At 41.8% G+C, this 15,188-nt stretch overlaps 1 protein-coding gene across 3 annotated transcripts in view; it reads right to left on the reverse strand.

Moving 5' to 3' along the window:
• calcr (calcitonin receptor) overlaps positions 1–15,188 on the reverse strand; it is a 53,169-nt gene that overhangs the window by 22,742 nt on the left and 15,239 nt on the right. For all 3 annotated transcript variants that reach the window (XM_085792054.1, XM_085792053.1, XM_085792052.1), the window contains exons 2-4: positions 5,538–5,605; positions 3,244–3,385; positions 2,877–2,984 (exon numbers count right to left, since the gene is read on the reverse strand). In XM_085792054.1, coding sequence (XP_085648180.1) covers positions 2,877–2,984; positions 3,244–3,385; positions 5,538–5,582 — 295 coding nt within the window. In that variant the 5' untranslated portion in view covers positions 5,583–5,605. The remainder of the gene's footprint in view (positions 1–2,876; positions 2,985–3,243; positions 3,386–5,537; positions 5,606–15,188) is intronic.

Below are 15,188 nucleotides of genomic sequence, written 5' to 3' on the forward strand. Positions count from 1 at the left end.
AATGTTGTACTTAAAACCACATTTACTGTAGACCCATGACTGGGCTAAGAGTGAGATTGCATTGTTCCTGACAACAACAACCATAGCGTGACTGCCTAGTCTTCTCCAACAGCTCATCAACGGTTCAACGATCACTTCCAACTGTACATCTCCCTCAAAGCCTCATATCAGCAGCATCGGTTTTCAAATAAGGAGCCATAAGGGGACTTTAACATCTCTGGCATTTTGGGAAGATCCTTTATGAGCCTTCTCTTACAGAAACACCTTCTCTGTTCTCTCATTCATATTCTCTCTCCCCATCCATCTCTCTGATTCTGACGTCCCTGCCTTTAGTTTAATCCCTCTTTTCTTTGCTTCTTCTTTTCTCTGTATATACCCTTCATTCCTCTCTCTGTCCTCTCCCTCACCTCCCCTCTCTCGATCATGTTGCATTGCCTAAATCAGACATGACTTGAATCTGGATCTCCTCAGCTAGACATTATTGAGCCTTGCATTCCTCATAATGTAAAACCTGCTCATACTCTCCTAACTACGTAAAACGTAACATTAAGTGCTCCTATAGAATCAATTTTAATATGAATAAATGTCTGTTTTCATTCTGTCTGACTGATAAAACACATTGAGCTAATAAGTTACTTTCAGATTATGAATCTTATATGAGTCATCTTTCCTCCACTGTTGCAGTGATGAGATTTCAAAAGTCTTTGACTACGTTAGCAACTCTGTAAGACTGCCTATACTATGGAAGTACTTGAGAGCTAAATGTTTTCTGACATGCTAACAAAGAAGTTAACAGGCTGATGCTTAGCTGGTGTAACATATGGGGCTCTAATTCCGTGGCGCAACACAGGGTAGCGCAGCACGACGCGGCCGGCGCAGCACCTGCCCAGCGAATTTGGTAATATGGTAGACCGAGGCGCGCCGAGATGGGTGTGGCGGCGCAGCAGGGGGAGGTGTCAACCCTCCTCCGTCCCTCCTACCGGCGCAAGCAGCAAAGAGGGAGGAGAGAAGGCGTGGAGCGGGTTTAACACAGCCGAGTCCGTTCTTCTGAGCTCTGCCCTGCACTTCGCCTTCGCTTCGCCAACGAGGCGTGTCCAGGAGCAGTTTGCAATTTTCCTTCGAAGCGCAGCGGGGCACATCCCGCCTACTTCCCTCCCACCGGCGCAAATGGCATAGAGGGAGGAGAGAAGGCGTGGAGTGGGTTTGACACAGCCGAGTCAGATCTTCACCAATCAAATGAGCTCCTCTCCTCGCCTTTAAATCAGCCGCGCGCTCGAGGCGCACGTTTGATTTCACTGTGGAAGAGGGAGGCAATTGACTTGGTGCGCACACGTCACCAAGACCTCACAGGCAGGTTTCCACAGTTCCAGGCACATTTAAATGGAATTAATAATCACAATAACCCCTATTTATTGTAACTATCTGAATCAGCACATACACGTATCGATTCTCCCGTCAACCTGATGGGGGGGCGACCGCCATTCCGAAGGACCGCCATTCCGAAAAATGGTATTGGTGGACTCCAGCAGACTAATGGACCATTACTGCCATGACTTATTATTATTGCTAGCACAGCCATTAAGGGGGGAAAAAACTTGATAGTTAGCATGAACTTCCCCAGAACTATGACTTACCAAACAGAAAATCAAAAGGAAAGATGTTGCAATACAAGCTGACTGTACTGTCTGGGAAGGGCAAAAGCACTAGGCCTAGTACTGCAGGGAACTTAGCCAGAACATTTACATCTATTTGCTGCTCAACATAAATCATACTTGCTTAGGATATGATGCAAAAAATGCATTTACTTCAGTGAGACACTTACGTAAGGGAACTCACTGTTTATAGCAATTGGATTTGGCAGCAAAAGCTCTGTTCTTTGAGGGAATAGAAAGAATCCAAAAAATCTCAGCAGTAACACTGGAATCTGTTGGAGAACCAATCCTCCTTAAAAAAAAACATGGACATTAAATCTTTGTTACAGCTATGATACCAAAAATCTAGGTTTGAGTTTGTAGAAGAGGCAGAGGACAGTGTTACCATGGATGAATTAGCAATGTGACAACTGTCAGATTACAGTGTCAGAGCTGTTGATTTACAATGAATATTATTGGACAGAGGGTTAAAGTAAGGAAAACCTAAAGGGTCATACATACATACATTTTATTTCCTCTGTTTTCCTGTGATAACAAGATACTGTAATTCCTCCGTTTTCTCGTGATAACGAAATCATTTTCCCCATGTTTTCTCATGATAATGAGATAATTTTCCTCCATTTTCCCGAGATAATTAATAAGAGAGATAATGAATGAAAGGATAAATATCTCATTATCATGAGAAAATTGAGGAAAATTATCTTGTTATCACGAGAAAACAGAGGAAATAAAATGTATGTATGACACTTGAGGGCTTCCGTATAAAAGAGCCAATTTTTGTGGGGCACGAATGAAGCGTTGACAACTTCAATGTAAATCCCGAACTGCTCTAAGCTCTATTTTTCTCATTTTGAGTGAGACTATATGTGACATTTAAAGTAATTATATATTTGATCTAATTATTACTACAATATCTGCAGTTTTTGCATTATGAGTTGTTACAAGGCCCGGAGCACAAGCTAATCATGAACCAGAGACTTGTGGAAACACATGCATTCTAAAATCATAGAGAAATTCATAGAATATAAACTAAATGCTTTCTTCCTCCCTCAGCTCCATCACCAGTCACCACCATCACAAGCAGAGAGGACTGGATCATTTCTCTGTGATGCCTGCTGACCTGGAACTAAAAAGTTAGGCAGAAAACGCTTCCAAATTCCCATCAGGCTCAACTCAGCAAGCTTGTTGTTGTGGACTGGTGTGAGAAGTGTGACACTTTCTTACCAGTTGAGTCCAGGTCAGGATGATCTGGACAGTTTTGGGTTACAGACGTCCCAGCTGATGTTTCACTCCAGCACAACAAACCATCCCACATTTGTCCACAGTACGAACCTTGAGAGAAAAAGTAATGACACAAAGACAGAGTTTCTGTCTTCAGTTGTGTTTGTGCAAAGTGAATGCCGGATAATATTCATAACCCCAGACTCACAGACACCCACACACACAACTCTAGAAGCCCTTTCAGGTCAGCTGTGCTTGGACCACCACCGCTGACAACAGCAACATTATCTCCAACAGGAACAACAGTGCTCTAATCCCAAAATAGCACCTTACAACATCAGTGCTGTGATGCTCAGTTTGGACATCTCACCGGTTCTGTTCTCATGGTGATCTTTGTTGGACAGCTGGAGACATTGACCCTGGCTGACCGCCTGGCTCTGCCCCTCTGTCGCGCTCTGTCCTGGTCTGAGCGATGGCTCTGAAACATGCTCGGTGCCTGCTGCAGCCCTGCACTGTGGAGACAACACAGCACAAGACTAACATGGACCAGAGTATAGAGCATATAGATGGCAGAGTGTTCCTGTGTGTGTTGGGATGTTGATCCTCTGATATGCGTTCCCTTTACTGCAGAAAATTGGATACAGCATTAAACATGATCTTGGAAGATGATGTTAGCTAAATTTGTGATACTTCACAGTTCAGATTTAGATACAAAGCCTTATATAAGATAAACATTTAGATGGAAGAGTGAGTAGGCAAAGATTGTGGAGCATCTTCAAAGCTGATCTGATATTCTAGTCACTTCCCACTCATGTAACTCATTAAAGCGTGTTTGGGACCTCACAAAAGAAGTTAAGCAGCTGATTTTCTCCCAATGAATCTTATCTTTTCTCCACTCAACTGTTTGTACTTGGGAGCAGCACTCAGGAAGAGTGAAGAAGCCTGCTGTTGGAAATGCTGACTTTGGATGAAGAGCCATTTTGCTCTGAAAAAGTTAGCTGAAAATTAAGCTTCTGGCAGGGTCACACACTTACATCTTTTGACTCATTTGAGGGATTGTAATACTTTGCCTGGGAGATTGTCTCCACATGCCTTATCACAATTGAGATGAAAACCTCCTACCTCTGGCTCTTTGCAGAGAGGACAGGAATGTTCATTAGACCGAAATATCCTTCTTACCTGTCTGATAAAAGCTTGTAAAAAAAGAAAAAGAAAAACAGGTGAGATAAAGGATCCCGATGTCCCATGTAGCAGTTTAGCAGCCGTACATATGATGTCACTCCAAACATTGAAGTAAATGACGTCATACATACGACCACCAGGCCACCACCAATATCAACAGAGGAGTTGAGCTTGCTCTCTGGTGAAGGCCTCTCCTCACCTATTACAATTCATTAATCCTCCAGAAACAACATGGCAAGACCACTCCAAAATGAAAGTACAAAACATAGATACATCAGGTTCACAACATCTGGCAGGGAAGCAATCCAGGCTCTCTTTGTCAAGCTTGATGCTGAACAGCAAAGGAAACTGCAGCAGTAAACTTCCACTACACAGTAACATTGAAAAATAGTGGACCAATGTTTTTATTTCAAAAGGGACAGTAACTCATCAAAGACATTATTTTTTTCTACAGACACAGCTATTTAAAAAATAATAAAGTGAACGATGGGGATGATGTCGACATCACTTTAGCCTGCTGTTAAGAGGTGGTTACTAAATACTATCTCTGCCTTGGTGTTGAAAATGCCATTTATTTCAGTAATTTGCAGGGAGAGCAGCAAATCCATCTAAATGACATTTCACAGTTTGATTTCTCTTAATTGTTAGCCCTCCACCAGGCAAATCTGTACAGTATGTGTTAAAGTTTCATAGTGCCAAATGCGTCACCCCTACCTGCTTTATTTGAAATATCACATAAATATTAAAACATCCACTGCACTGGCCCAGTTCATTTAACTGATGTAATTACTCAAACACTGGAGCAGATTGTGAATGTGACTCAACCCTCCACACTGAGCTAAAATCAAATCATGGGTGCCACAAATTAAGATTTCACATATGGTGGGCAGATGGGCACAAGCAAATCACTAATGCCCACTCCAAATCCAAACACTATAGTAATAATTACAGGAAATAAAGCGTCATATTTCAATAGGTATGTTGACATAGAAAAGAGTAACATGGAGCATTTATTTTGCTGCGCTGAGTCATGGAGAGGATATTATAACCAGTAAATTGTTACTTGTATTAGTCAGAGGCTTCTATTTTGAGGTGTAGAGATTAATTTACTGTTATTACACATGCGGAAACTTACAGTGGAAAAATGTAATGTATATTTATGAGAGTGAATACATTTGTTCAAATGAATATGTATGTTTTAAAAGTTTTACTTTATCGTCTAAATCACATGTGGGCCTTGGCTAGCTTGCTTACTTCTTTTGCTCTGGACTTTTCCAAGTGGAGTTTTATTTTATTTTATCAGGTTTTACAGTAGTTACACTAGTTTATAAAACAGTCCCAGGAAAACACAACAAAGTGCAGTCAGGGATCACACATCTTCTTTGGGTTATCCAAGTTTGTAATGAACAAGCTGAGCTAATTATGAACGCAAATGCTGACCTCCCAGCATTCCTTGAATTAAAAAAAAAAGAGAGATCTTACCATCACGAGAATCCAAAGGATCCACAGAGAGCCCACTAACATCATATCTTCCTCTTGCAGGAAAATCTCTAGAGAAGGAGAGAACGACATGTCAGGAAACAAGTTGCCTACCGTGAAAGTGACCGCCTGAACAAACACATGGCTGTATCAAATCAGGATTATGGCCTCTGAGGAGAAGACAGCAACAGCAATCATTAATCTGAAATTCAAAACACTGCAGCAGATGCACTGTGACATCTCTTCTCTTGTGTATGTGCATGATGTGCACATGTTGGGGAGACATTGTGCATTGTGCAAAACAATCGGAGACACAGAGGACAGAGCCACAGTCAGATGAAAACAGTTGATGGTTATTAATCATGTAGAGCTGTGGCTCCTCTCCTGCAGGACGGCAGCGGCACATCTGCCTGTTTAGTAAACGAGCATGAGAGATTAAAATTCACTTCAGATCTCTTTGCTCCGACTCACAGGGTCCCTGTTGGAGGCCCATCACTCTGCAGTTTGAACAGCTAAGACGGCCTACTGGTTGTTTCCACACCCATAGCAGCCCAGGGGGCAGGCTGCTCTGCAGACAGACAGACAGTACATGAGCAAGACCTATAAGTCATTGTGAAAGCTATGTTAGCAGGATTGATAGTATTTGTTTTGGATCTCAGAAGCACACTGATGGTAGGCTCCTTAGCATTAGAATGACAAATAAACCTGGAACTACATTTTGCCAAGAACTTAGGGCTAGAAGAGCTGATCTGTGACCAGGGATCCCTCGGTTTTCCCTCTAGTTTCTCATTTTTCTCCGATGCTTTCATGAAATACGACACTAGCTGTAAATATAGTGAGTGAAAGTAGATATAGGGACATTTATTAATATCATTAATATTGGTCCCAGATGTCTTCTGGTCATGGATCCAGGCTCAGAAAGAGCCCCCTTCTATATCAGTCCCGAGCCCATTTGAACTGTAGATCTACCTTGTGTCTTGATTTTTTATTTCTCTGTTAATAAGGTTGACAGAAAATAGCATGTGACTGTTGTGATGATCTGACAAATCAATTCAAGATCAAGATCTGCTGCTTTCTTTTATATCCTGGAGAGTAAATGGTAGACATTTGGGTTTTGGAGTCTTAGGAAGATAGAACAAGTCAATTTTGATCTGAGAATAAAAAATATTTATCAAATATAATACAGTAATGCTAACTATTTATGGATAGTGTCTTTGAGTGTTATGAAGTTACATTAATTTGGTGGCTCTCAGTGTATATTTAACATTTCTGCTTTGTATGAGATGATATGTCAGATTCATCTCTTGCACACAAAGAAAATAAAATACTTTACTAGCCCCTAACAAACACCTGGCAATTCTAATTCATTTTTGTGTCAGAATCTCATCCCAACCAATCAAGTGGAGCTCAATATGTCCAGATCAATAAAAGTCCACAGTGTATTTAAATTCAGTTTGTTGACAGGTGAAGAACGGGGCAACAAATCGCTCTATACCTTTGTTTTGACAAGAAGCAAAGGGAAGAACAACTCCAAAGACAGAAAGAGATGGAGGAGGGGGAGTATGGATCCCAAAATGGTCTCCAGGTGGAGCAGATCTATAAAAACCATCATCATGCTGCAGCACACCAGTCAATTATCAGCTAATCACCTCTGGGTGCACATGAGCGTGTGAATCTGTCTAAAAGTGGGATGTTCTCTGTTAGAAACGTGTCTGTGCAAGGCAAATAACAGCAGACATGCATCAGGACAACTGACATAGCTGACTTCACCTGAGCTACTGATTGGGGTGGTAAAAGTGAGTGATTTCCTAGACATCCTTGACTGTGCTCTGCTAAGGACAGGAGGAACAAATACATGTGCTGACTGCTGATGAGAAAACACAGACAGAATATTTAGTCATTTAAGGAAGCAGGATTAGTTGAACAGGCAGTTTTATAAACTCCATGGGAATTATCTATACGTTCTGGTAGGAGAGGCAGCAGGTGAGAGTTTAACAGTATTATACACTCTCAGCCCATCAATAATACATTTAGTAACAGTACATTTCCTATCTCCATATCTCTGCTGTGAGTGTGAGACAGTCAGCGGGTGGAGACTGGGGGGGTTCTCGCTCCTGCCTTGTCCATTAGCTCTTTATATGTCTCTAAACATAGACCCTGGAGCGTTTTGCGGACCATTAGCTCCAGTGTGATATGAACAGGAAGGCGCGAAGTGCGTGTAGTTCATTACAGAGACAGGACCCCCTTTGGAGAAGACAAAGGAAAGCACTCAAACGGGATGAGCGAGTGCATAGCTACAGAGTACCGGCCGCTCTCCAGGAATGCTGTTTGGCCACTATAGATCAAGTAAGTAAGATTTATGCCAACATTAATTACAGCATCGTTTATAAACAACTTTGAAAATACGACATTCATTTATCTGTGGAGACTGTCAAAGTAGAGGCTGCAAATGACTTTAAAAGGAAGGTTCGAAAACAGTTTTGCTCTTGAACAGACTGGGTTGATCTGAAAGTCATCCTCTTTGGTATTTATCACAGCTTTTCTCTTTGTATACATTCAATGTTTTCCCTTATTATTCTCTTTCACTTTTCACTTCTGTCATTTTCATCACACAAAAGTTTGGAGGACGTGTTTTTTTTTTATTGTACGTCTGGTGGATGCAGCCATGAAGCCTTGGGCTTAGTCGAGCTTAGATTGTCTAAAAAAATTGAATTAAAGAGTCCTGATTCGTATTTGTATTATTGCCCATGTGCTTTCTCTCCGGTCCCCCTCCTTTGTCTCCCTTTCCCCCTCTTCCTCCTCAATTTGCCCCTCATCTTTCTTCCTCCTCCCTCTCTTTTTGACATCATGACATCACCCTGACAGGAGAAGACGGAGCCGCCCGTCTCTTCCCTCTGGCAGTGAGCGGTCACAGGCACGGTGACAACACAGATTTGTGCCGACATCACATCAGTGATGGAGGACGCGTCGGCTCGATCTGCCTTCCCTGCCGACTTCTCACCACATCAGACCCCATCACTCAGTCTGAAGGGAGCAGCTGTACGGACGTGATTTGGCGCCCCCCTTGTTCTCAAGGCCGCGACAAATGAGCTGGATTACAATGCAAGTTCAGGTGGATTAATTTGACAAATGGACAGTTTATAGACGTTTTACCCACAAGGCTTGTCGTATAAGTCTTGTCTAAAGAGCAAAATATTTGTGCTGAGCTATAAGCTCTATTAAAGGATTTATTCTAAGAGCGCTGCGAGAACACATCCAAAATCACACTTCAGATTAAGAATTATTTGAACAATTTTTAACCCAGATATCATGACCTTCTGCTTGTGCAGAGAATAACAAGTATTTGGTGAAAACGTCAGGTGCATGTGTGTATGGCCTAAAGTTTTCTGAGAACACACACAGCGAGGGACTATTAATTACAGTAATGCTGCAAGAACAATAACTCTAAATGAACAATATACGCAGTTATTGTGAAATCCTCTGTTACAGTCTCCTCCATAGATATTAATTGATAATTTTGCATCTGACATTAAAAAATGAATATATTTACTTATATGTCATATAGTCTAAACCCCTACAAAAACCAACTATTATTATATTCCTACAGAGACTTGAAATATGCAGCTCCACATGTGATGATGTGACAGTGTGATAGATAATTACATACATCACATGTCAGATGTAATTTTTGAGGCACTGTGAGCTTCATCTGATCCTGAACACAGAGTAGTGGCCACTTGGAAAGTATCAATCACTGTTCTTCTCTCACACTCAAGCCAGTCGATGCTGTTCGGAGGCGACGTGTTAACAATGATAGACATACAGTACTGTAACCCCTGAAATAGTTCTAATGAGTCATAATGATGAAGTAGCAGTCAAAGAGCTGATAAAGCGCACTGAGCTTGTGTCGACTGATCGGTCCGTGTTCGCACCCGGAGAGAACATATTTCTGTGTCTGGGTTGAGCTGGTGTTGAGGTGAAGCAGGTAAGTGCTGAAAACGGTGAAGACTCTGCAGCTTGGCTTGTTCGTGTTTTCTGGATTCATCATCTACCTAAAAATATACCGAATGCCAGTCTCTCCAATTAAGGTAAAAAGAACAAGCTTGCATCGTTTCCTCCCCATGCATTTACCTCCCCCCCTTCCTCACCCATATCCCACTTTTGTCTGAATTCTCATTTCCTCCCTGCTCTCTTTTCTCTTTTCGCTTCCATATATCTTCTGCTGCTTTTAATCTATTTCCCCCCTCAATTCGCTCTATCTCTCTCTTTCACCCCCCAACTCCCCCACCCTCCTCACTCTGACTCCCCCTCTCTCCTTGCTGTCTGCCCTTTTTCTAAAATCCCCCTCTTTAAAAGCCATTCTGTCCTTCCATCTCCAGTCTTCACTTTCTCCCCCTTTCCGGCTCTATTTTCAAGGCTCTCTCTCTCCAGCTCTGCGGGAAGATCCAACAGATACATCAGCTCGCACATCCTTTAAACATTAAACAGGTTCCCGTTATGGTGACACATCATATTTTCAACTAATGTCTGTGCTCCACAGAATACACTCTCAGGGCAAAGTCCGACCTCCAGTTCTGTGTATGACAAAACAACCAGACAAGACACAGAACTGTCTGCTAAAATACTTAAATTACTGACAAGAAAGCGATGCCGTAAAAAAAAATCAAATAAGTGATGCACTACTGTTCAGATTTATACTGTTTCTGGCCTACAGGGAGAGAGGTCTTTGAGTGGAAATGGGGATGACGTTTACTCTAACAGTGTCCTTATTCTGAGGGTGAACACTGTGCTCTGTGTGCCCTGAAAAATCACCACAATGGGAAAAAAAGTGTGAAAATAAACTGTACTTTTTACAGTTTTGTTCCATTATGGAGTCTCACATTTTGTATGAAGTATGAAAATTGACTGATGATTTGTGAAATTTACATTTACTCATTTCATAGGCACTTTTAACCTAAGTGGGGGACATCACTAAAGCTCCGATGCAGGATAAGAAACACAGGAATAAGTGCGAAGTAAAAAATCTACTCCAAGGAGCTGACGGAAGGAGGTACAGTACACCAGAAGTGCATAGTAAGTGCTCCTTAGGCATTTTATGGTAGGTAAATTAAAAATATATTGTCACAGAATTAGAGTTAATATGAGATAAGGTGATAAATACCACTATATAGCTAAACCAAAAGACTTAATACAGTTGATATGAAGGGGAACTTGAGGTCATGTTATAGGGACGTGGCGGTATAAAAGCTCAACCTGCAACTCCTCCACAGACCGACACGTATCACAGAGAGTCCTCCTGCTGCATTTCTAAAATTTATTCAGAAGTTGGCTATGAAACAGGACAGGATCTGGCTGTGATGATGTATTCAGGCTAAGAAAAATGTGAGCTTCAGTGAATCCAGCCACTGATTCAGCACAACTATAGGCAGCTTTTTTGTGTGCTTGCTGTTAGCAGCAGTTTCGTATAAAGCGTTCAAATAATGAATTTGTTTTGGTTTGTCAAAACTATTCATGTCTTGATTTATGCTTGATTCCTTTTGTTATTGTTTTGTTACTTTACTGGATGCTGAATTGCCCCTGCTCCTCCTCGATACCGACTACAGTCACTTTGTGAATAAATTAGCAATGTCCTGGCGCAGGAATAAAACCACGACAGTCAAAGCCACCATTCACTGTTGTTACTGAGGTAATGTTTGTCATATGATGAAAATAACTGGAAATTCCTGCAATATAGATTTTTTTGGAACTACATTTGACCTAGTGGTTTAATGGTCAAAAATCCTCTGGCTGGTTGTTTCGTTTGAGAATGAGTCCTAAAGATTGAAATGACCCTGCAGCAGAGAGAGAGGGAGGGGTCTGGTTTACTGTCTAACCTCCCAAACAGCCCAAGAATGTGTGGCTGCTTGACCAGTGGAAGACCAAACAGATTATGACAGGGAAACTCATCTCCATGATGAGTAAACAAATTAAGATGCAGCTGAATACACAGAGCCTGCGTGGCCTGGATTGATTGTACAGTTATCTCCTGCAGCATGATGTGATTCATCTTCGGGAGTCCAGTGTATTTAATTGCAAACACAGTCTTCGCAGTTACACATTATGCATATTTAAGCCTTTTCATTCTCAAAATGTTGCTGAATGCTCACCCTCTGGTGACTGCACAAATTCGATTTTTATTGAATGAGATGTGCTGGAGGTCACCTGCTCCCTAACCCACCTTTTTTTAATTAAAACTGTGTTGTCTGCCATTGAGGAGACATTCAGTTAGCTCGCCCTCAAAACCGGCTCCATGTATTAGGAGTTACGAAGCTGCAGGAGTATGCTGAGGGGCAACGAAGCAAGAGAGCACTGTGTGTTCCAGCTGTTAAAAGCAAGGTTTCTGTAATAAGAGGACTCTCGCTGGCTCTGTGTAAACACCTGATTTATATCTGATCTGTAACTCCATGACATCCCACACACTTCAACTAGACCTGAAAGAAAGTGAGGGGGCAGATAGGGGAGAGACAGGGATTGTAAGGGAGGATTAAGAAAGGAAACATGGACAGTAGAGCAACGAGACTCTGGTGGATATCATCTCATCATAGTCTAGACATTATCCAGGTACTTTAGCTTAATCCAGTACCCATGATGCTGTTTTGAAGTATGCCGCCTCCCCTTTCATTTCTCTTCTGACTGGCACTGATTCCCCCTCAAGTAATAGAAACATACATCATATGTAAATTGGAGTTATTCAGTGTTTGCCAGGCAGACTGATGGGAGATTTCTTACTGTTTCCCTCTCAGCACTTATGACAACATGGAACAGGTTAGAGCCTCGTGAGGCACTTTAAACTCCAACAGCTATTAATCCAGCTGTGGTTAACAGTCGTAGGTGTACCCATGCATCTTGAGGATAGCTGCTGTTTTTCATTTACTGTGAGGTAACATCCTTAAGTGAACAAGCTTTTTCCATTTTTGGTAGATCCCTAAATGAGCCTAAATTGGGCATTTACAGTAGTTTTTACAATCCGTCTGGGACACGTCTGGGGGAAAACCGTGTTGTGTACTGTGTTGGGCCTGTCTTAAGTAAAGCATGGTGTTTGGCCCTCTGGTTCTGTAATATATGTCTTTTGAAGCACAACAAATCATATACATCTCAAACTCTGAGACAAAAGAATATTTACACTGCCGCCCTAGAGCTTGAAGGAGGGATTTATCGTTTGCTCATGGGCTCTTCAGCGGAGCAAATATTTGGCTACACAAACCATTTATACAGAAAAGTCTGTTTAAACCTGCAAAAACAAACTTTTTGGCCACTTGAGGGGGAATGAGTCAAACTATAAACACTATCTTGACATATGATATACCCACCCTACTACAGGGTAAGATGGGTGAACTTGTTAACCATTAGTTGCCAGTTTAGCAGCTGTTTGATGCTGAAAACCAAAACAATGAGCTGAAAGATGCTAAAACACCCAGTGGAGCTGAGGGGAGTTCTTTTGTTCTCCATATTCATCATAGCTGCTTTAAATTGAGTTACAAAAGCAACTGAAGTGGGGTGCAGGGACCACTCTTCAGAGAACTCCTCCCATCATTCAATTACATGCTTATGTATCATGGCAGGACCGGGGCTCATTATGCTCTCCTTTTCGCAAACGTCATCCATTTCTTATTCCCACCGCTCCCCCTCCATCTCCCTCTTTCTCTCCCTCTGTCTGCGTATCAAGGTTACAGTCATGGTGGTCTTTGCATTAATCTGCGGAGGGACCACCGGGACTCAAAAGACTCAGAGTATTCCCCCCGTCCGTCTCTGACCAATTTACAGCTGAACCAACCCACTGCCCAGTCCACCTCCCTGTCTGGACGTCTATATCTCATTCACACAAACTTTTTTTCAGTTCTCTAAGACTCACATTTTATAAAGTGCTGGTCCTCACCTCATGAAAAATGCATGACTGTAAGTGAATGTATTATGATAAATGGCATTTGGAGTTGGAGATACTGAGTTTGGAGGATGAAACGTTAAAGGGCACAAGTTCAGTTAACTCACCACCATGATGATGTCATGTTGGCCTGATTCGAGACATCACTGTTTTCTTTTTTTGGACAGTTTCAAAGTGGACGTGTATGATTTAACAGAGGTTAGCATTTACAGACGGAGGCATGGTTGGTGGAACGGCACATCCTCGAAAGTGTCATTATGTGTAGTGCATGATGCAGCCTTTCCTTGACTATAAAACATCTGTTGTTTGTGAATCCTCAAATTTAATGTAAGCACAGTGCTAAGGACTGGTGTTGCTTTTTTAAGATCCTAAGTTGAAATGTCTCCACAACAAAATAACAGACTTAAAAATAGCCTTTAAATTTGATCTGCACCTCTTGTTGAGATACACTTTCAACCAAAATCTAGAGCTGCAGGTGTCACCGAGTATGCAATTATTGCAGGGGTTATTTTATTACACAGAGAGTGGAGCTTTTGTTTCCACCACTAATAGAAGAATTTTAATTATTTCAGCGTCAGAAATACACAATTCTCTTCAAACACTTTAGCAAAAAAATGTTGTTTCTGCTCTATCTTTGGCTACAGCAAAACCACAACACACAACCACCTGCTTTGATTTTTCCAGGAAAAGCAAATCTGCCATATCCCAGAACAACATCATCAGTGTGTGATTATCAGTGTTGAACAATGCCATGCAACCAGCCTGGCTAACAAAGGAGGAACACCGGTGCGACGAGTGCTTTCAATGCTTCCACTGATTTACATACAGGTAATTAATTCACTATATTGTCACAGCATCCCGAGGGGTCGATGCTCGGATACTGTTGGGTTAGAGACACCAGTGTCATGCCGGTTTTATCAAGTGCACTGGTGAATTTTAAAATTGGCAGATTCCCAGGTTAACAAAGGTTGTAATCATTGAAATCCTTTTGTTTCTTTTTTGAGATAATGACGCTCTTTTCAATGTGTAAATCTGCATTTGCAGGGTTTAAGTCCTCGATACCATGTGGGAACCTGAGACTGACACTAATGAGAGATCCGTTATAAAACCGCATATTTAAGGTGCGTTAATAAACGTGTCATGCTACATAGTTTATGACTTGTTGAAGACAGAATGTACCTGCACTTCAGACTGTCACTAAACATGACAGCGTTTCCAGAAAGTTCAGAGACGACTCAGCTGTGTTGTCAGGTTTACTGAACATATCCGCTCCATTACATAATCACCTGAATAACATTTTCTCCTCCTGGTTCCAGTAAACAAAGGAGACTGTTAATGAACACGAGCTTTGTTCTGTCAAATGAGCAGCTCCCTCTCAGACACTGACATCTTCCCACTTTATTTCCTGAAGCGATTAAGTGTCACTTTATACTTTCAGCCTCTCATGGACGACTTCACATGCTTACGGACATCTGCCATTGAATGGAGGGTATTTTCAGGGGGATCAAAGTCCTTTCATCTGGCAACCTTTCCTTTCCCTGGCCACTTCATTTCCTCTTGACTTTCCACAGAGTGTATATCTCATATGTCAACCGACCAATGACATTTGTTTGTCTCTCTTCCCGAAAGACAAGAGCAGGGGACAGATGGCGTATATACTCAGTGACCTATGCCAGGTTTGGGGAACTCTTTCAGCTCAAACATCCATGTACCTGAAAATAAATCCACTAAAA

The sequence above is a fragment of the Trachurus japonicus genome, chromosome 11 (assembly GCF_045865225.1).
Source record: "Trachurus japonicus isolate A0001 chromosome 11, Traja_1.0".
Lineage (NCBI taxonomy): Eukaryota > Metazoa > Chordata > Actinopteri > Carangiformes > Carangidae > Trachurus > Trachurus japonicus.